Consider the following 22007-nt stretch of genomic DNA (forward strand, 5'->3'; position numbering starts at 1 on the left):
TAACCTTTTTTTGTCATAAGTCTTTTTCACTTAAAATATATTTGTTCAGTTTTGTTAGTAATATAGTACCTTTCCCCTTTTTTATGTTGTGACTGATAAAATCTTGTTTTCCCACAGAATAGATTTTTTAAATCTGTATCTTAAAACTTCTTACTTTCAGCTATTAAAGGAAAATACCTAATAAACTCTCTTAAAGAAAATGTAAAATGGAATTTAAAATTAAGAGAGAAAAGGACCTCATAATATTTATTTGCTGTTTTTCCCCGAATAAAATATTTATGATAAGAAATATTTTGTTGCAGCATAAACTGAAAAAATTCTCTAGTCTTATCTCTCCCTCCCTTTTAAAGTTTTCTTTTTGGAGAAAGAAATGTGATGTAATCCTAAGAAAGTATGAATCTCTTAGATGGAGAAAGAAAAGACACATTCTTTCGTGTGTGTGTTTTACAGTAGGAGATTAAATGCAGGGGCGTTCTACCACTGAGTTATACCCCGAGCCTTTCTGTTTTGTTTTTTATTTTGAGACAGGGTCTTGCTAAGTTCCCCAAGATGGCCTGGAACTTGGCGATCCTCCTGCCTTCTCTTCCTGGGTCACTGAAATTCCAGGCATGTGATACCTGTCCCACCAAGACACTCTTTTTTTTTTTTTTCCCCCCTTCACTGTCTAACATTTATTCACCTACAAGGTAAGAATTGGTACAAATAATAAGCAGTGCTTTAAATACAAATAAATAGTTCTGGTTTCTTAGAAAACAGTTTTTTATAATTCTAAGTTAAGTGTTTTCTAAGTTGCTGTTAAAAATAGACTATTTTTTACTTCACCATAATCCTTCGAAGAGGTAAGGATAAAATGGTGATTTCCAAGAAGTCACCAGAAAGATGGAAGATAGTCCACCTCCAGGACACATTCCTAATAGAGATAGTTGCCTTCATTAAAGATTGGTGTTATTTTACTTATTGTTCCTTACATGTCTTGATAATTCTGTAGCAACCAGTTATTTGAATAATCAGTTTTAGGGAGGGAGATAAATGAAGGGAGCACAAATCAAAATGGTATTGAATGACTTGTTCAACCATCAGAATCTTCAACTTGTTCATTTTATTCATTCATTCAACAGTACTTGTTGAGTACCTAGGATTGATATTAACAGTGAACACAAGATAAAGATATTGCCATAAATGACCTTATATCCAGGAACCTTATATCAGGACATTCTTATTTACATTATGAAATATTTTATAATAAATAATAAAATATATGTATTAAATATATTATAGGTTCGGTAAGTTAAGGTTTTATATACAAAATTTTCCTCAACTTATGTAATTGCCTATAAAAATGTAAACGGTTTTTTGTGGAATATGTTGGTTTCTGCATCTCTTTCCTGTAAATTTAATAGTAGGCCTCAAATGATTAAAAATAAAAGGAAAATCACCGGTGAGATGTCTTATTTATTTCAGTACCAGACAGACTGAAACCCAGTATTACTGAATGCAGTTACTTTACTTACTCAAGTAACTTTTCATTTATTCTTTCCTAAATCTGCTGTAAAACTCTTAAATCAGGGCTGGGGTTGTGGCTTAGTGGTAGAGCACTTGCCTGGTATGTGTGAGGTACTGAGTTCAATCCTCAGCACCACATAAATAAATAAAATAAAGGTACTGTGTCCATCTACAGATAAAAAAGGTAAAAAAAAAAAAAAAAAAAAAAAAAAAAAAACTCTTAAATCACAGGAGAATTTTATTATAGAAAAAATTGTAATTCCCATTGCGTATGATGGGTACAAACATTGAGGGAGGTTGTTCATCTATTATAATATTAAATAAATATTGTAAGTCTTGGTAATTGCTTTTATACTAGTAGTTATAATTTAATACTTGAAAGTTTTAAAAACCTGAATATCTCTCCATTATATCCATGTTGTTTAGAGCTTAGGAAAATAACCCATGCTTTTCTTTCAGTCTTCACTAGGTTCATCTACTTCTTCATTCCAGTCAGTGGGCTCCTATGGACCTTTTGGCAGGATGCCAACATACAGTCAGTTCAGTCCAAGTTCATTAGTCGGGCAGCAGTTTGGTGCTGTTGGTGTTGGTACGTGATGCTTTTCTTTTCCCCGTAATTTCCTTTTCTTTACCACAAAGGTACAGAAAATTTAACCACAAATTTGTAGAAATGTTATTTGATGTTTCTTTCATAACCTTGTTCTATGATGTTAAGCACCTGGTGATTATTATTTTTTTAAAGTCTTTATTTAGTCTTTTTAATGATTAGTGGTTTCATGGAGGCCAACTTTCAGAGTAATCCCATTATAAACCTGGATGTATCCAATTAGCAGATTTCTTTGAAGTTTATTTTAAATTTACATAAGATATGTCCATTTAAAATGAACTTTTTTTTTTTCAAATGAAATGAATTTTCCGAAAGGCAATATTGAGTGGAGTGTGGATGATTCTATCTTTTAACAGCTACCTGTGAGAGATGCTCAACACATAGTACATTTGAGGGCTTAGTGCTTTGTTGTAACAGTGTTTTTAAAAACGAGTGAGAGGGGCTAGGGGTGCAGCTCAGTGATAGAGTGCTTGCCTAGCATGCCAAGGCTCTGCGGGGCTGGCCGGGGTGGGGGGTGGTCTACAATGAGAATATACAGGAAGGCTGGGCTAATGACAGTCCTACTGGTGATTATTAAAAGACAAAGGCCTCTGGGCACTTTGGCGCACCCCCTGTAATCCCAGTGACTCAGGAGACTGAGGCAGGAGGCCAGTTTGAGACTAGCCTCAGCAACTCAGCATGACCCTGTCTCAACATAAAAAATAAAAAGGGCTGGGAATGTAGCTCAGTAGTAAAGTGCCCCTGGGTTTAATCCCTGGTACTTTAAAAAAAAAAAGACCACTTAGGACAAAAACTAAATGCAATCAGATTAGCTCAGTGTTTCTCTGTTTTTTATAGAAATACGTTTTCACTTTTTAGTATCTTTATTGAAATTTCCACAGTAAAGAGTAACTTTATGACTAGAGGATATAACTCAGTGGTAGAACAATTGCCTGTCGTGTACGAGGCCTTAGGTTTGATCCCCAAGTTTCTAGCACCATAAAAAGAACCTCAAATCTTAAGTTCTAGCCACTGTACTTAATTCCATGAAATGATTATTTTGTCAGTTTACTGTTACACATAATCATAAATAGTTTCATATGTATCTTAAAACTCATTAGTACCCTAACAAATTTTGTTAAAATTAACTTAATTCCATTCTATGATTATACTTTTTTAAATACTGATGACTTTTTAAGTATGTAAATGTTTTACTTATTCACAAAAAAGATTGAGGGACAAAAACAGACTCTGAAATTGGATATAAACAGAAATGACAGATGCTAACTATATAGCAAATTGATGATATAACCACACAGAGAAGAAAATTTATTTGAATAACTTAACACTCATTAGGATGTATTTTAAGCACAAATAGAACAACAGAACTTGACTTAGGTCTAGAATTGATAGAGTTATTGCTATTGTTAATTCTTAAGCTTTTATTTATATTATAGGAATGGGCAATGTATTGATATTGATATAGAGGAATATATTGATGTTGGGAAACTTTTTACTATGGGGAAGGGAGATAACAAATAATGGAAAGGAAAAAGGTAAGAAAGAACTGTGTGGTGTGAATGTAAATTGAAGGTATAAGTCTCAACTCTTTTTTAAAGAACCGTTATTTTCTGGCTTTTTTCATAGAAAGAGCCTAGAAGCAATGATACCAGTAGCAAAGAACTTGTAGATGGGTTCCTAGTTTTTAAATACCATTTCCCATTAAAAGGAACCAGGACCCCTTGAAAATAGAAAGAGCCATATGTGGTAGCATATAAGAGTGATAGTACAGGTTAAGCATCCCTAGTCTGAAATATTTCAAGATCTAAAAATCACCCTCAGGCTGTTTGCATAATTGAATTTCATGTTCAGACTTTGGTCCCATCCCCAAGATATCATGTATGTGCAAATGTTCAAAATCCAAAAAAAAAAAAAAAAAAAAAAAAAATCTGAAATCTAAAACACTTCAGATTCCAAGCATCTTGAATAAGGGATACTCAACTTGTATAGATAATCACCATTGTGTAAATTCCAGTATAATAATTAGCAAAAATCAACAGTGGATGCTAAAATCATTGGGTGAAAAGTATTGGAACAGGATATTAAGATGATCTTGAAGTATAATCCCATGGCTTACTTACTAATTACAAAGGGAGAAAAAAAGGTGCCTTTGTAAGGGAGAGATTTTGGTGGTTACCATCTTAACCAAGTGGTCAAGTTTAGCATTGCCTTAATTAAGTAATTTTGGGTCTCCCAATGTGATAATTGATGGCGGAGGGAGGAGTACATCACCTTGGTGGTGTTCTTGCTGAAAATACAGAGTCTAATTTTGAAGAAATGAACATATATATTCAGGTGAGGGATGTTCTGCAAGTTACCCAGATTTGTCAAAGGATTCAATGTCAGGAAGAACCCAAAAAAAGACAGCAAAACTGTTTCAGACTGGGAGACTGATGAGAAGTAACATCCAAATGCAAAATGTTGTTGAATCTTGAGTCTGAGAAACAGTATAAAGAATATTTTAAGGACCACTGAGGAACTTTTGAGTGTGTGCTTAATGTTGATTGGTATTGTTACTGTTGATTTTCTTAAATGTGGTAATGGTGTATAGTTAACTGTATAGGAGAATGTCTTTGTTTTGAGGAAATGGCTTTGAAATGTTTAAGGGTCAGAGGTCAAATTAATTTGTAACTTATCTGAGGAAAAGAGTAGTATATTTATACAGATATAAAAAAATGGGAAAATGGGTGTGCACATGCCTATAATCCCAGCGGTTTGGCAACCTGAGATAGGAAGATTGCTATTTCAAAGTCAACCTCAGCAAAAGCAAGGTGCTAAGCAACTCAGTGAGACCCTGTCTCTGAATAAAATACAAATAGGGTTGGGGATATGGCTCAGTGGTTGAGTGCCCCCGAATTCAGTCTCCAGTACCAAAAAAAAGAAATGGAAAAATAGAGTAGGTAAGGCAGGATGTTAGCAGATGGTGAATCTAGAGGAATGTATTGGTATTTGATTTTAACATAGGTTTAACATTTTTCAGAATTAAAATTTTAAATATTTAGTTCCTTTTATACCTATTCTTGGGTAGGTAAAATCTGCAGTAGTAACTTTGGTCCATAAATATCCTAATCCTGTTCAGGTTGTAAGATCAGTGTTATTTATACACGCAGTTTTATTTTTTGGCTGTGTGTGTGTGTCTTTGTTTTTGGCTATGCTAGGGATCAAACCCCAGGGATGCATGCTAGATAAGCGTCCCATCACAGAGCTATGTCCCAGCCCCGTATTATCCTTTTATGAGACTCCTTTCACTACATTGAATAGTTGGCTAACATCAGAATCATCATTATACTTATTTCCTGTATTTGCTTGGCTTAATATATATGAAGATTTTAACAGGATCTAGCACATAGTATCAATGTACCAACTACTGCTTCGGTCATTTTCAAGACTGCCTACAATTGGGGTGTTTTGTGATAGTATAATATCTATTCCTTGTAATATTTTTTGAGACAGGGTCTCACTAAGTTGCTTAAGCCTCACTAAGTTGCTGAGGCTAGCAAAAAACATAAGTTGGGAACCATCCCTCTTACTATAATAGTTTTATTTGTAATTTGTCACTATTTTATTTTAATATATTTTGGAGAGAAAGCTTCTTAAAGGAAAAAGCAGCCCAGCAGGAACTTGGGCAAGGGTTTGGAACTTACTGTTCACAGAAAAAGAAATACAAATGGACCTTAAACATGTGAAAAAAAAATGCTTTGATCTTGCTTATATTAAAAAAAATGTACATACCACAAGTTCAAAGCTAGCCTCAACAACTTATTGATGTCCTAAGCAACTTAGTGAGATCCTGTCTCAAAAATAAAAAGGGGGCTGGGGATATAGCTCAGTGGTAAAGCACCTCTGGGTTAAATCCCCAATACCAAAAAAAAGGAGAAAAAAAAAAGAATTGCGACCCTCCTAGCCCAACCTCCCCAGCCACTGGATTATAGGTGAGCACCACCATGCGTGTCCCATCCTTTTGTAACAGGGTCTCACTAAAATTGCTGAGGTTGGCCTGGAACCTGAGATCCTTCTGCCTCAGCCTCTTAAATTGTTGGGATTGCAGGTGTGTGTGCCACTGTGCCTGGCTACTCTTATTCTTGATACTGATGGATATTCTTTCTCTCTCTTTCCTTGATTGGTCTGGCTAGGGACTTTTTTTTTTCAAATGATACCATCCACTAAATTGATTCAGTGTAATCCCAGTCAGAATCCATCAGGCATTTTTTAAACAAATCGTCATGCAGATTCTAAAATTTATGTGGAAATTAAGAGTGTCCAGGACAATCTTGAGAAAGTTTAAGGTTTGTACAACCCAATTTCAACACATAGTATAAAGCTAGTAATCAGAACTGTGAATTGGTGAGTTGTTGACATGAGGATAGACAAATACATGAGGAGTAAAGAATAGAGGATGTAGAAGAAATAATCCACTCAGATACTGACTTTCTCCAAAGTAACGCCACTTTTACATATGGTGGTATAACTGCTGGATATCTGTGGAAAATACAAACCTTGACCTTGCCTTAAACAGTTCATAAAAGATATTTTGAGGGAGAGTATAGTCATAAATCAGTAGCAGAACTGGGGCAGGACTAAGAGGTGTGGTGTGACCAGGAACTCCCGGAGAAGAAATGGAGGATATAGAAGAATTTGCTAATTATTGAGCACATACTCCAGGGGGCAGCAGAGGAAGGTTGAGTGGGGTGAGGAAGCACAGAGCAGCATAGAGCTGCTAATAATACACATCATCAAAGTAGGTTCCCGTTGTAGTTCAGTGGTAGCGTGCTTGCCTAGCATATGTGAGGCACTGGGTTCCATCCTCAGCACCACAAAAAATAAATAAATAAAGATATTGTGTCCATCTACAACTAAAAAAAAAATGTTTTTTTAAATAGCTTATGTTTTGATCATTGCCCAAAACTAGAGCTAATGGGATGGATTCAGCTCCCCCACAGAAGTCTTTTTTTTGAGAAAGGATCTCACTAAATTTCGAAGGTTGACTTTCAACTTGGAATCCACTTGCCTCGGCCTCCCAAGTTGCTGGAATTACAGGCATGCACCACTACCCAGCTCCCCCACAGAATTCTTGAAGTGCTAATCACAACATTTCCAGGGATATTTTGGGAGTTTGTTTTTTGTCTCTTCCTGACCGGGCTGGAATGGCACTGCCTAATTGGAGTGTACCTCTAAAGGAGTCTCAGTGGACCCCACTAACTGAGATACTATGTCCTGATGCCCTGTTTTAAGAGAGAGATGAACAAGTGGAATTCATTAAGTTGGAATGAATGAGGAGGAGTATCTTAAAGACCATGTAAAGTTAGTAATGGTTAAAGGAATGGAGTTTGCCTACTCTGGCAGTGAGCAGATTGTAAAGGACATGAAACTGCTGCTCTGGGCTAGACTCGTTAAAAGAAGGAAAGTGATGAGGGAAGAGGTAGACAGGGCCTTGTAAACTGAGGTAAAACATTTAAACTTTTATCTTGAAGACAGTAATAATGTGATTATATTTGTATTTTTTAATTTTTATTTTATAAAAGATTATTCTGACTACCATCTTTGAGTAAGTTTAGAGGTTGGGGAATGAGGACCATTGAAATAATATTAAGTGAGAAAAAAACAGTATATAAAAAGTGAATAATCAAAAAAAAAAGTTGAATAATCCAGAAGTTCTGCAGAAATTTACAGATGATCAACATAACCACGCATGGCAGATAACTGGATCCATTCTAGGAATTTTGTTACCCATATTACCCAAACTTCATGTGACTGTTTTAAGCAAATGCAGCTCCACAATTCTCTTTTAAGGCAAAACATTGAAACTGGGATCCTCTGTCTGTCGTCTTGAAAATGCTGAAGAAGCTTCTAGTCTGCTAATTTGGCTCCTTGTATGGATACTTGGTATCAGAATAATTGAACTTAATGTTGGTGTAGAATTTACCATTTCTGCTACTTCATTATCTGATATGTGCCCTTACTGTTGCATCTGCATAACTACCTGGGACCCTTCTACACATGTTATAATTTTATAAAAATTGTCCAAGTATCCTGGGCTTTATATTGACTTTTTCACCTTACATTGCCATGGTTTTCCCAAACTTTGTTTGTTTGTTTGTTTGTTTGTTTGTTTGTTTGTTTTTGGTGCCAGGGATTAAACTTGGGGGCACTTAACCACTGAAGCATTTCCCAGCCCCTTATATTTTGTATTTCAAATCAGGGTCTCGCTAAGTTACCTAGGGCTTTGCTGAGTTGCTGAAGCTGGCCTTGAACTTGTGATCCTCCTGCCTCAGCCTCTCAAATCACTGGGATTACAGGCATGGGCCACTGTGCCCGGTTCCAAACTTACTTTATGCACTTAATTTTTAGAATTATTAAGTTGTATAAGAGTTATAGAAGAGTAGGCAGACAACATTAAGATGATATTTTATATAATTGAAGTTTGTTTTTTGTTTTTGTATGTTTGTTTAAAAAAATCCTCTTCAAGCTGGAAGCTCCTTGACATCCTTTGGAACAGAAACATCAAACAGTGGTACCTTATCTCAGAGTAGTGCAGTTGGTTCTGCCTTTACGCAGGATACAAGATCTATAAAAACACAGTTATCTCAAGGTAAGCCTTTTTTTCCTTCAGATATTTTCATTCTGAATTTTTATTTTTTTCTCCCAGTTACCGTATTATAATAAATGTATCATTGAATGACTTATACTATTTATACTTCAAACTTCATAGATCATGAAATTGAAATAGTGGACATTCTCTGTGTTTGACGTTTTTGAAAAGCAATTATATAATTTGTGAATGGCACTTAAATACATAAATCAGTACCAGATTCGCCACTGAGGATGAGCTAACCTATATAAATTAGAAATACCATCTGAAAAAAAAAAAGAACTATTCATTGTACTGTTGCATCTTATCTAACATTCTGACAGGATATAGAGCAGTAATTCTCAGTGTGAACCATCCACTACAGTGTCATCTGGAGCACTTCTGGAAAATGTAGGTCCTGAGACCTACTACATCAAAATCCCCGGAGCAGGGATCTGCATTTTAATAAGCTTCTTAAAGGATCCTGTTTTATTTTTAAATTCTGTTTTTCCATTAACCAGTCTCAGAACCTTAAGTAGTCACAAGATTTCAGTCTTCTTTTATCCACTGCTAAAGTGGGTATTATCGATTCATTGCTTTACATGAATGTTTACTTTTCAATAAAGCAATGTAAAGTTATTTTAGAAAGATGCTATAATCACAGAATTAATACTTTGTTGTAAATGAAATAAATATAATGAGCATAAGGAAGAATATAAAAATAACCATAGACTTAGTACCCAGAAATAACAAATATTTACATTTTATGTATTCTATATATTTTTTAAATTCTTCACTAAACTGTTACTTAATCTTAGCATTTATTTTCTAAATTATAAAATGGGGCTCTTCTGCTGAACTATCAGACTTATTTTTAAGAATTAAATTTTAAATTTTCAAAATGTTTGCAGTGCTCTTAACATAGTGCCTCAGACAGTATAAGCACAGTAAATATGAGCTATCTTAACCAGTAGTCAACATCAAACCTGATATTGAAATTCCAGAAATATTCTTACTAATATCATAAACACAGATGCCTGCTATCACTACTCCTGAGTCTTAGAAAGTTTTAACTAAATCAGAATATATGAGGCAATAAGGAAGTGACATAAATATTGGAATTAGCACTATTTACCAGTGCTAATTTTCTACTTGCAATTGAAAATTCACTGAAAAACTTAGAACTAGGGAGGGACTTAAATTAGAGGTAAAATGCCCCAAAATCGCTTAATTCATACATGTAATGGGGATTCGAGAAAAGGCTCACAATAATTAGAAACAGGAAATTATGTATAATATGCATAATAAGAAATAGATCCACTTCTATGAAGAAAAATGCAAAATGTAACAGTAACATAAAAGGAGTCACATATAATGAGGAAAACATCTTGTTCCTAGATAAAGAATTTAGTATTGAGAAGTCTTTACTTCTTATATTAATTAAATTTATTGTACTTTCAATCCATTCTAGTGGGATAGTAGAAGAACTTAAAGTTTTTGTTTTTGTGGGGTTGGGGATTTTTTGTTTTTGTTTTTGTTTTGTGTGTGTGTGTGTGGTACTGGGGATTGAGTGAACCTAGAGACGCTCTACCACTGAACTACAGCCCCAGTCCCCGTTTTTAAACTTGTATTTTGAGCTGGAGTCTTGCTAAGTTGCCAAGGCTGACCTCAAACTTTTGATCCTCCTGCCTTATCCTCTTGAGCTGCTGAGTTTACAGGCTTGTACCACTTTACCCAGCGGAAAGATTATCTTTAAATAAACATGGACATAATAGCAGACATAGAAGCAAAAAGAAAAATAATGTAATAGATGATAAAAGTTTTATTTTTAAATTTGTGGAGAAAGCTTTGTTGTTCCAGTGAATGATGTTGGGGCAGAAAAAAACTTCTGATCATTTAGAGGGTTTTGGTGGAAGATTGTTTCAGGTACTAGAGCTTGAACCCTGGGCATCACACATGCCAGACAAGCACTCTACCACTAAGCCATATCCCCAGCCCAAAAAACTTTAAAATAAATTTAAATGTTAAATTTTAAGTATAATTTTATTAAAGTTAGAGGTATATCTATATAAAATTGTTACAGGATGTATTTCTACTCAAATAACTCTGGATTTATTCCTATATTATGCCAATATCGCCTGTATTTCCTTATTTATAGCAAAATTGTTATCCTGATTAGTAAACTCTATTTGTAAAAAAGAATGTTTTAAACACAAAACAAAGTACTTTCAAAAAATACTACAGGCTAGGTGTGTTGGTGAGCACCTGTACTCCTGGCAAATTGGAAAGCTGAAGAAAGAGAATCACTTGAGCCCAAGAGTTCAAGGCCGTCCTGGGCAACATAATGAGACCCTATCTCAAAAAAAAAAAAAAAAACCTTTTTATTTATTTATTTATGAGTAAAATATGAAATGTTGCTCACAGGCTAAAAGTTACATAAACCACCATGATTTCTCATTATGATCAATGAAAAAACTAGTGTTTCTATTAATGATAACTTTATTTTTAAATGTTTTCATGGTGATCTAAATTTTTTGGCCAAAGTTAATTTGTCGTCAATGACTGAAAATGGTGATACACATTCGTAATACTTTGTATAACCATAAACTAATTAATTGGCCCTAAACTATCTGGATACACAAAACCAGTGATTGCCAGTGCTTAGCAGTTTACCAGTTGTTTGGAACCTGTGTGGATGTGCATGAATAGGTAGTGGCATACTTGGAAATGTTTTTGCATAAAGTGAACATAATTTTTAAACAAAACATCATATTGTACAGTATCATGAACTTTGAGAATTACCTGAGCAGAAATTTATAGTAAACACATAGGGGCAAAAAAAGCATGATAGTAATGCCTAATGTTGTATTCTTCAGTTAAACCTGTGACTAGGTTCTGACCTCATAAAAGGGAAAGCATTGTAAGTACAAACCCCATGTTAAGTAAAACCTTGCTTTTAAAAAATCTCTTGATCCTTAAAGTGGCAAAGAATTATTATGGCTACTGTGTAATTATCTGAAGGGCTTATTTGTTTCTGGTCTTTTAATTTTGATGTTTAATGACCCAAGCATCTAAGATATATAAGAACCACTTACCTCACCTTCTTGTAATAGTACTTCATGGAGAGATATCGTATTAGTCATCTACAGAAAATACTAAAAACATTTAAATGTGTCAGTATTTGGTTGTTATTCATAGCCTTCATTTGACCTACCTTCAACATGATTTTTGATATTATTCTTAGGGAGTCTTGTACCAGGCAACAATTTTTGAGACACTTCATTCCACTAGGTAGAAACACAGATAAAGTTGTGGAGGGGAAGAGTCTTTGTTTTGTTTTGTTTTGTTTTAATGACCAAACTGCTGAGTTTAATGGCACATGCCTATAATGCCAGTCTCAGCAACTTAATAAGACCCTGCCAGAAAAAAATAAGATGGACTGGGGTTATAATTCAGTGGTAAAGCACCCCCTGCATTCATTCCCCAGTACCAAAAAAAAGAGGAAAAAAATTTCAAAAATACTGAGCAGACCACTAAAGATAACCAGTTTTAATAAGTAGATTAGTTCAAATTTGTACTGAGGATTTATATTGATAGAAATAAAATTATAGGGCCTGGAGCTGTAACTCAGTGATAGTGTTTGCCTTGCATGTACAGGGCTCTGGGTTCAATCCCCAGCTCCGCAAAACAAAAAGAAAACTCTAATAGACTCTTTTTTTTTTTTTTAAAGGTCTAGTTTAATTTGAAATCCTAGGTTAGGGTAGATTCTTATCTTCTGGTTACATTTTAGGTCGTTCAAGCCCTCAGTTAGATCCTTTGAGAAAAAGTCCAACCATGGAACAAGCAGTACAGACCGCCTCGGCCCACTTACCTGCTCCAGCACCTGTTGGGAGAAGGAGCCCTGTATCAACCAGGCCTTTGCCATCTACCAGCCAAAAAGCAATAGAGAACCAAGAGCACAGGCGAGGTAGAACTTTAGCTATTTACTGTTCTATAATTGACTGATCAACATTTTCACCTCACCTTATTTTCATTAAGAGGATTTACTTTATATGAATGATCCTAGAAGGTTTAAACTGAACTTAATAGAATGGTCAGTGTTTCAAATTTGACTCAGAAGTGGTGGTGGGGTGGCTATACTTTGGGGGCACTGCATAGGTTTTGTTTTATGGGTTTCCCCTCATTTCTAATTTTACAGAAAGTTTCAGTTATATGTCCTGAGTTGATATCTCACTTTGCATGTCCCCTTCTATAGCTGAAGTACACAAAGTTTCAAGACCAGAAAATGAACAATTCAGAAATGATAGCAAGAGACAAGTAGGTAAGTTACTTGGACCTGAAAGCCATATCCTATGGTTCTCAACTGGGAAAACATATTAAATGTGTGGTGCATAATTATTATAAAAAATGAAAGTTGGGGATTGTTAACTATTAAGAAGCACGTCAAGGGAGTGTCTTTGTGATGACAGAACAGTTCTTTATCTTGGTTGTGATGATGGTTATGCATATCTGTCTATGTCGTAAAATGTCATGGATCTATACATATATAAAGACATACCAGAAAATAAGAACTTCAAAAACTGGTGATGTTTGAATAAGGTCTGTACTTAAATTAATTATATTGTGCCAGTGGCAGTTTCCTGCAAGTGTTACCATTGAGAAGCTAGGTAATGGGCATAAGGGACCAGTCTGTACTACATTTTTTCCCCTTCCATATGTCTATAATTATATTAAAATGAAGAATGATTTTTAAAATGTACTCTTTGGGTGTGGGGGGAAGAACTACTCAATGATAGTCTTTTTAATATATTCCTGAATATTTCCTGCTAGTAGGATTCATGCATGGTTCTATGGCTTGCATAAATCTAGTGGGAATTTAACCCAAATGCTCTTTACCACTGAACTACATGCCCGGTTCTTTTTATGGTGGTTGCTTTTGGTGTTTTGTTTGTTTTGTTTTGTTTTGTTTTGTTGTTTGTTTATTTGTTTCTTTTTTATAGTACTAGGGATTGAACCCAGAGCCTTGTGCTTGCAAGACAAGCACTGTACCAACTGAGCTATATCCCCAGCCTTGCTTTTTGGGTTTTTTTATTTGTTTGTTTATTTTGAGACAAGGTCTTGCTGAGCTGCTGGAACTGACCTTGAACTTGGAATACTCAGCCTCCCAGGTTGCCTGGTGTCCTCATTTTATATTTATCAGTTTCTTGTTAGCATTATAAAATCAATGGTTTTGATTCTCTATGATTTTAGAATTGGAATTATATGTAAAAGTTTGAAAAGTTTCTCCATTAAAATTATTTATTTAAGTTCCCTTTTTATTTATTTTAATATTTGAGAACTTTTCCTTTCATGATTATTTATTTAATAAGGTTTTACATTTTCTTTACTTGTTTTATAATCCATAACATCCCAAAAGCATCCATTGTATTATTAATTTCAGATTCACTAGTGGAGATCAAATTATATTTTAAAACTCTTCCAAATTAAAAAAGTATAATCATTTTATTTATATAATAAATGGGACGTAATTTTCTAAGTTTTAGAAATATAAGATGTACTGTGTGTTTGTGTTTGTGTGTGTGTGTACACTCTCTCATTTCTCCTGTACTTTTTTGAAATGGGTGCTTGCAGTGTTGCCCAGACCTGGCCTTGAATGCCTGGACTCAGTGGATCCTCCTGCCTCAGCCTCCTAAAAAGCTGGGACTATACCCAGCTCCATACATTTTATGTTCTTGTATGTGCTGTGTACACAGAGGTTTTGGTTTGATTTACTATATTTTACTATATTTTACCATTTTTGAGGGGGGGGCAAACTCTTCTCTCAAAATAATTGCCATGCTTTTATCATGTAAAAATTATATAAATTAATAAGTAAAGGTATTTTTCATTGCCTTTAAAACTCATCACTCTTCCCTTTCGCCAGAGTTCATTAACAGAACAGTGAATATTCTTTCTGATTTTTTTTATTTTTATCTATGTATTTATTTTTAGGTTTTATAGATATAGACATTATGACTGAAACTTTTTTTTTAAATGGATCTGTCATACTTCCTGGCATGTGACCAAGTCATTTGTAATAGTAAAGTTGAATGTTTTTAAAATCCTGCTTATCTAGATTAAAAAATGCCTCTGTGGGGTTTTGTGGTTTTTTTTTTTTTTTTTTTTCCCCCAAACCCAGGCACTTTGCTAAAACTGTCTTTGAACTCATGTTCTTCCTGCTTCAGCCTCCCAAGCTGCTGGGATTACAGGCATGTGCCACCACACCCAGCACCTTCAGTCACTTCTGACCTTTTCTACTATGTAGTAAACTTTTCTCATAATTATAGTTACTAAATTCATACTGCTTTGTTCTCTGCATTAAAATTTTTTTTTAGTTGTCAATGGACTTTTTTTTTTTTTTTTTTTTTAATTATATGTGGTGCTGAGAATTGAACCCAGTGCCTCACACATGCCAGGCAAGTACCCTCCCACTGAGCCACAACCCCAGCCCCTGTTCTTTGTATTTTTCAGTTAACTCATGTCAAATGCTATTCCATATTTCTCTATCATTTTTTTCTTATTCCTTGTATTTGTTCTCAAATATTCACTATAGATTATACTACTTTGTATTATTTGATCATATCTCATGTGATTGACTAAAATCTTATTGTGTTATATAGAGAGAATATACATAGATACAGTAATGCCTGAATAACATGGAGCCTGTTAGAGGGTGGTAGCAAAAAGAAGTGGCAAATGTTAGGAACAAATGAGAACTAGTGCTTCTTTATCTGTGTTATAGAATTAACATCTCCTACTTTGCAGTTTGTGCTTATTAGTGCCCATTTATTTTTCCTACTATGTATCTTTTCTGTTGTACCTTTCATAAAAGGTTTTAAGTTTTGAAAACCCTGTGTTTCCAGTGCTTTGTAGGTTTGGTGGATATGCCAATAAGGAGAACAAAGCCCCTACCCTCAAGGACATTACATTAGTTTTGTGTAGAAGGCTCTAAACTTGTTTGGTTGTATACTCTTTAAGTAATACATAAATATAACCGGGCACAGTGGCACATGCCTATAATCACAGTGGCTCAGGAGGCTGAGGCAGGAGGATCTTGAGTTCAAAGCCAGCCTCAGCAAATTAGCAAGGCCCTAAGCAACTCAGTGAGACCCTGTCTCTAAATAAAATATAAAAAAGGGCCGGGATTGTGGCTCAGTGGTTAAGCACTCCTGAGTTCAATCCCCAGTACCAAAAAAAAGTAATACATAAATATAAATTTTTATAATTCTTATGTGTGCTGTTCTTCCTATATACATTACTTTAGTTACCAGTTTTAATATGAAACATACAAATACAGTAATGTATGTAGAGACTTTAAGCATTTCTGTTATTGACCTGTTAGAACAGAAAGACCACAGTAACAACTTGTCTTAAATTAACTATTACATACTTGTTGTCCCTTGTATATATTTTTTATTAACAGTTCCAGGTGCTTCCTCAGCTCCAAGGAGAGGGAGAGGGGGTCATCGAGGTGGCAGGGGAAGATTTGGTATTCGGCGGGATGGTCCAATGAAATTTGAGAAAGACTTTGACTTTGAAAGTGCAAATGCACAATTTAACAAGGAGGAGATTGACAGAGAGTTTCATAATAAACTTAAATTAAAAGGTAAGGTATAGTTTTTCTGTTCAGAAAATTATTTAATATGAATTGAGGATGTTTTCCAGATTCAGTGTTTAATTTTATTTAGTACAAGTCTTATTTATATGGTATGTATTTGTTTTTCATTAGAAGATAAACTTGAGAAACAAGAGAAGCCTGTAAATGGTGAAGATAAAGGGGACTCAGGAGTTGATACCCAAAACAGTGAAGGAAATGCTGATGAAGAAGATCCACTTGGACCTAATTGCTATTATGATAAAACTAAGTCCTTCTTTGATAATATTTCATGTGATGATAATAGGTACAGTCCTTTAAATATTCTTATACTTGTGTACATTTATGATGTTTAAGTATTAAATATTTTCTTATAAATTTACAAGGTTTAGGGCTGGAACTATAGCTCACTGGTAGAGTGCTTGCCTAGCACGTGTGAGGCACTGGGGTCGATCCTCAGCACTGCATAAAAATAAATAAATAAATAAAGGCATGTTGTCCATTTACAACTACAAAAAAACTTTTTTTAAATAAAAAAATAACATAAGGTTTAATGCATACCTAAAAATGTCTAATGATCACAATTTATGGGGGGTTTGTGGTGTTAATTATTTTGTTTTGTTTTTTTCCTGAGAATTGAACCCAAGAACACTTAACCACTGAGCCACATCCCCAGACCTTTAATTTTATTTTGTGACAGGGTCTTGATAAGTTTCTTAGGGCCTCACTAAGTTGCTGAGGTTGGCTGTGAACTTGTAATCTTCCTGCCTCAGCCTTCCAAGTCACTGGAATTATAGGCATGCACCACTGCACCTGGCTCATAATTGATTTTTTTTAATGTTTAATTTTATTTTTAAAAAATGCTACTAGGCACAGTGGTGCATGCCTGTATTGCACGGGAGGCTGAGGCAGGAGGATTCCAAGTTCAAAGTCAGCCTCAGCAACTTACTGAAGCCCTAAACAACTTAGACCCTGTCTCAAAATAAAAAATAAAATGGGCTAGGTATGTGGCCTAGTGGTTAAGTGCCTCTCGGTTCATTTCCTGGTACCAAGGGAGAAAAAAATTGATATACTGAAGTTTTAAATTGTATTTCTTGAAAAGAAGTAATTGACTGTATAATTTAGGGATGCAGTCATATTCGAATATTACTAATTAAAACAGAAGCATTCTTGTAACTTTTTTTTTTTTTTTTTTTTTTTTTTTTTTTTTGGTGCTGGGGATCGAACCCAGGGCCTTGTGCTTACAAGGCAAGCACTCTACCAACTGAGCTATCTCCCCAGCCCTGTAACTTCTAAATAGACTTTTTCAGCTGGACAAAGTGATGCATACCTATAAACCCAGCTTCTCAGGAGGCTGAGGGTTGCTACTCAGATCAAGACCAACTTGGGAAACTTAGTGAGATTGTGTCTCAAGATAAAAAGGACTGAGGATATAGCTCAGTAGTAGAGCTCACCTGGATTCAATCCCCAGTACTACAAAAATGCATGCACACATAAAACCTTTTCCTTTATCCCGCTATACTGTAGTACACATGAAGCCAGTACCAAAAGAATTAGTACTTCTTGAAGTTTGCCAGTACAGTTAAACTCTGTCATATTGTAGTAAATGTGGTTCTGAAAAATTGTCTGATTATCCTGAGGTAAAAGGATTTGGGATCAAGAACTAAAAGTTTCTGGAGTTCTGCTGCTTAGTTCACATTGTCTTTGTCCTCTCTGCACTTTGCTGCCATCTGCTGGCAGTTATTTACTTTAGTTTAAATATGGTTGGGGAGGATGATAGTTCTGAGAACTGCAGTTATCTAGCTAGACTGAATGACAGCTACAGGTTAGACATTTAACTGGGTTAATTGGTGTCAAAGCCAGAAATTGGTCTAGGAACATACTGGAGACTTGTAACTACTTCCATCTCCTAACTTCCTCAAAACAAGGTTTTCCTGCCTGGCTTTGCCTTCTTCTCCATTAGTACTTAGTGGAATCAATTGTAAATCTCATTATATCTGTACCATTATATTTATGCCTTTGTCATTTTTCTTTGTTTTATCAGCTATATTTGCAAGAATATTTTCCCATGAAATGTAACTGAATATTATAGGAAGATATTAAACTTGTAAGCCATGGACAACTTTGAAGACTTATATTAAATGCTTAGTTATAATTGATCTTTAGGAATTATTTAGCCTTAATTGGGGAGTTAATGCTACATATTTTTTATGAGAAACACTTTTTTATACCTGATATGCTAAAGATTGCTTGCTTTTATAATAGAGAACGAAGACCAACCTGGGCTGAAGAAAGAAGATTAAATGCTGAAACATTTGGAATTCCACTTCGTCCAAACCGTGGCCGTGGAGGGTACAGAGGCAGAGGAGGTCTTGGCTTCCGTGGTGGCAGAGGGCGTGGTGGTGGCAGAGGTGGTACATTTGCTGCCCCTCGAGGATTTCGTGGTGGATTCAGAGGAGGTCGTGGGGGCAGGGAGTTTGCAGATTTTGAATATAGGGTAGGTATGATTATGTTTATATAGTGCAGGATTGGCATTCAGTTTTATACATCTCAGAATGTTTTTACTTTTATCTATTTTGGGTAAATTTTCTTGAGAGCATTAAGAATAACCTAGTTTGACTATTCAATGGAGAATATACCTGATTAGGATGTTTATATAATATTAAGGGCAGTAACTTCTTTTTATTTTTACATATATAAATATATATATATATATACACACACACACACACACACACACACACACATATACACACATATGTGTATTTTTTTAAGCTGTTGATGGACCTTTTTTTAACATAATACCTTTATTTTATTTATTCATTTTTATTTATTTTTATTTATTTTATTCATTTTTATTTATTTATTTTATTTATTCATTTATTTTATTTATTCCACGCAGTGGTGCTGGGGATTGAACCCAGTGCCTCATGCATGCCAGGCAAGCATTTCTACCAGTGAGCCATAACCCCAGCTCTGGACCTTTATTTTATTCATTTATTTGTCTGTGCTCTTTTCAACTGAAGGAAAAGGTGGAAATGTGGTAATCTTTTTTGCCTTTCTCCTCCCACCCCCCGCCGAGGCATGGGGGATTCCAACTGTGGCCCTTGTGCATGCTAGGCAAGCACTCTCCAAAACAAGCTATTTCTTCTTCGGCCCCCTGTCTTTTTATTTTAAAAGCATGGTTTTAGATTTTTTTTTTTGACCAGTAAAATTTTTAAAATCCCCACCCACACCTATAGGCTGAGTTAGAATTAGTCCTTCTCTTCTTCTTTCTTTCTTTCTTTCTTTATTTATTTATTTTTTTTTAAGTTGTAGATGGACACAATATTTTTATTTTTTATTTATTTATTTTCATGTGGTGCTCAGGACTAAACCCAGTCAGTGCCTCTCACATGGTAGGCAAGTGCTCCACCACTGAGCCACAACCCCAGCCCTTAACCTTATTTTTTATTTAGGGACAGGTCTTGCTGAGTTGCTTAAGACCTTGCTGCTCAGGCTGGCTTTGAACTCATGATCCTCCTGCCTCAGCCTCCCAAACCACTGGGATCAAGAGGTGTGCACCACTGCACCTGTTTTTTTGTTTTGTTTTGTTTTGTTTTAAGAAAGCATAGGAAGACTAGGTGCAGTGGCATTTCATTCTCAGTACCAAAAAAAAAAAAAAGAAAGAAAGAAAGAAAGCAAGCATTGGAAGGATTGTAGAAATACTCTACAAGGAAAGGATGTTTATTTCATATTACGAATTTTTTACACCATGGGGGCTAGGAAATCCATACTCCCATAATGGAAAGCAAGCCTTTACATTTAATAATAGCATTTACATAGTCCTTTCCAAGTAGTGGTCATTGTTCTAAGTGTTTTTCACATATTATTTAAACCTCATATTAACTCTGTGATGTAGGTTCTATTATCATCCTCATTTTACAACTGAGGAAATAGGTATAGAAGTAATAACTTATTCATGGTCACACAGCTTATAAATGATGATGCTGAGTGTTGAACCTAGCAAGTAGGTTCCTGAGTCAGTGCTCTTCATTTAGTTTTGTGGAAAGCACTACATTTTCTCTTTTCACTATAGTCTTAAAACTGTGGTATGAGAGAATTCTGTAGCTCTGTATAAAATGTTTATGTATATGACTTGTGTATTGATAAGATAATAAACTATCCTAGTTCATTGATTTTAGGAGTAGTGGAGGGGAAAAAATGTAACAGTTCAAACTATAAAGTCTATTTATACCTTAAAGGTCTACATAGCAGAGGAAACCTGGAAATAGAAAGACTTGCTGGCAGGAATTTTATTGTCCAGTATTTAAAATTGGCCACTGTCCATCTCTCTAAAAAGAACAATAGCTTTGAGATCTGGTCTGTTAATTTTGATGCCTATTAACTAACCTCAAGTCATTATCTCACACAATATAGCTCTAGTGGCCTGATGCAATTGCAAAATCTTCATCCCAGCTAAGAGAATCTGTCTTAGAAACGACAGAATGACTCTTCCTTCTTTTATTGTTCTTGACATTGTCAGTGATCCCTTGCTTCTAGAATTTAGTAGCTTTTTCATAAATATTTGTCTTTAACCTCTCTACAATATTTGACACTGATGATCACCCCCTCAACTTAGAATCTTCGTATTTCCTTTAACATACTTATTTTTTTGTTTAAAACACAAACAAAACAAAGGGGGAAAGATTTTTAAAAACCCAAACAAAAACAAGTGCTCCTTAACAGCCTATTAAATACTTCATGGTCTGCCTGTTTCTCTGGATCAGATGTCTAGTGCTGGCTGTTATCCTTGTGGCCAGTGGGACAGATCTCTCCTTCATTCCACCTATCTGCAGCAGATAGGTGGGCTTTCTTGCTCTTGTTATCTTCCAACTGACTCCTGTCTTGGGACCTTTTTACCCAGTCTTCTGCCTGGAGTGTTCAGTTTGCCTTTCTTGTGAGCCTTCATGCTCATGTTCACACACCTTGACCTCTGCTTGACCACTCACTCACTCTCCACTTCCCTCCCCCTTTTGTGAACTCATCCTCTCATAGTTTCTAATCACTTCTTCAGCTTGGACCTTGTATGTTTCTGCCCTGCATTTCTGTCACTTGCTTTGTATCCTACTGTCACCCTTCCTCAGACTGACCTTATCATCTTCCCATTCTCCAGTCATAGCTCTGCCTTCTCCCAGTTTTCCATTTTGGCCTACTCCACGCAGTGGAGGTATCCATGATCATGACCCATTAACTCTTGGAGTTGGAAAACCTCTGAGAGATCTGACCACCTAGCCAAAACTTAAGTGTCTTCTGTAGTGACTCTTATGGAGTGTCCACCTCACCCCAGGAGTACTCAGTTGTTAGGTGCTCAGAGACATACACAGTTTGAGTGGAAATCTCTTTGCCTTTATCTTCAACTTTTTGGTGAAACTGTCCTTGTACAGAATAGGTACTGTACTTAATGATAGTTTTTGAAAAAACAACTATCATGTTTTCTGTGTAAGACCAGACTATTATGCCCCTTTCTCTGAACATTCTTCAACCTTCGTTGACTTAATGCCATGTACATGCTACATGCATTTATTAATATAAACTTTTTTTTATTAGTTATTTATTTTGGTACCAGAGATTAAACCTAGGGATGTTTAACTACTGAGCCATGTCCCCAGCCCTTT

At 35.3% G+C, this 22007-nt stretch overlaps 1 protein-coding gene across 4 annotated transcripts in view; it reads left to right on the forward strand.

Moving 5' to 3' along the window:
• Window positions 1-22007, forward strand: part of Lsm14a (LSM14A mRNA processing body assembly factor) — a 52462-nt gene that overhangs the window by 24685 nt on the left and 5770 nt on the right. For 2 of the 4 annotated variants that reach the window (XM_047528101.1, XM_047528100.1), the window contains exons 3-9: window positions 1963-2092; window positions 8616-8738; window positions 12508-12684; window positions 12973-13038; window positions 16180-16362; window positions 16486-16657; window positions 18616-18847. In XM_047528101.1, the coding sequence (XP_047384057.1) occupies window positions 1963-2092; window positions 8616-8738; window positions 12508-12684; window positions 12973-13038; window positions 16180-16362; window positions 16486-16657; window positions 18616-18847 (1083 nt within the window). The remainder of the gene's footprint in view (window positions 1-1962; window positions 2093-8615; window positions 8739-12507; window positions 12685-12972; window positions 13039-16179; window positions 16363-16485; window positions 16658-18615; window positions 18848-22007) is intronic. The other 2 variants (XM_047528103.1, XM_047528102.1) reach the window with 1 other exon arrangement.

The sequence above is a fragment of the Sciurus carolinensis genome, chromosome 16, assembly GCF_902686445.1.
Source record: "Sciurus carolinensis chromosome 16, mSciCar1.2, whole genome shotgun sequence".
NCBI lineage: Eukaryota > Metazoa > Chordata > Mammalia > Rodentia > Sciuridae > Sciurus > Sciurus carolinensis.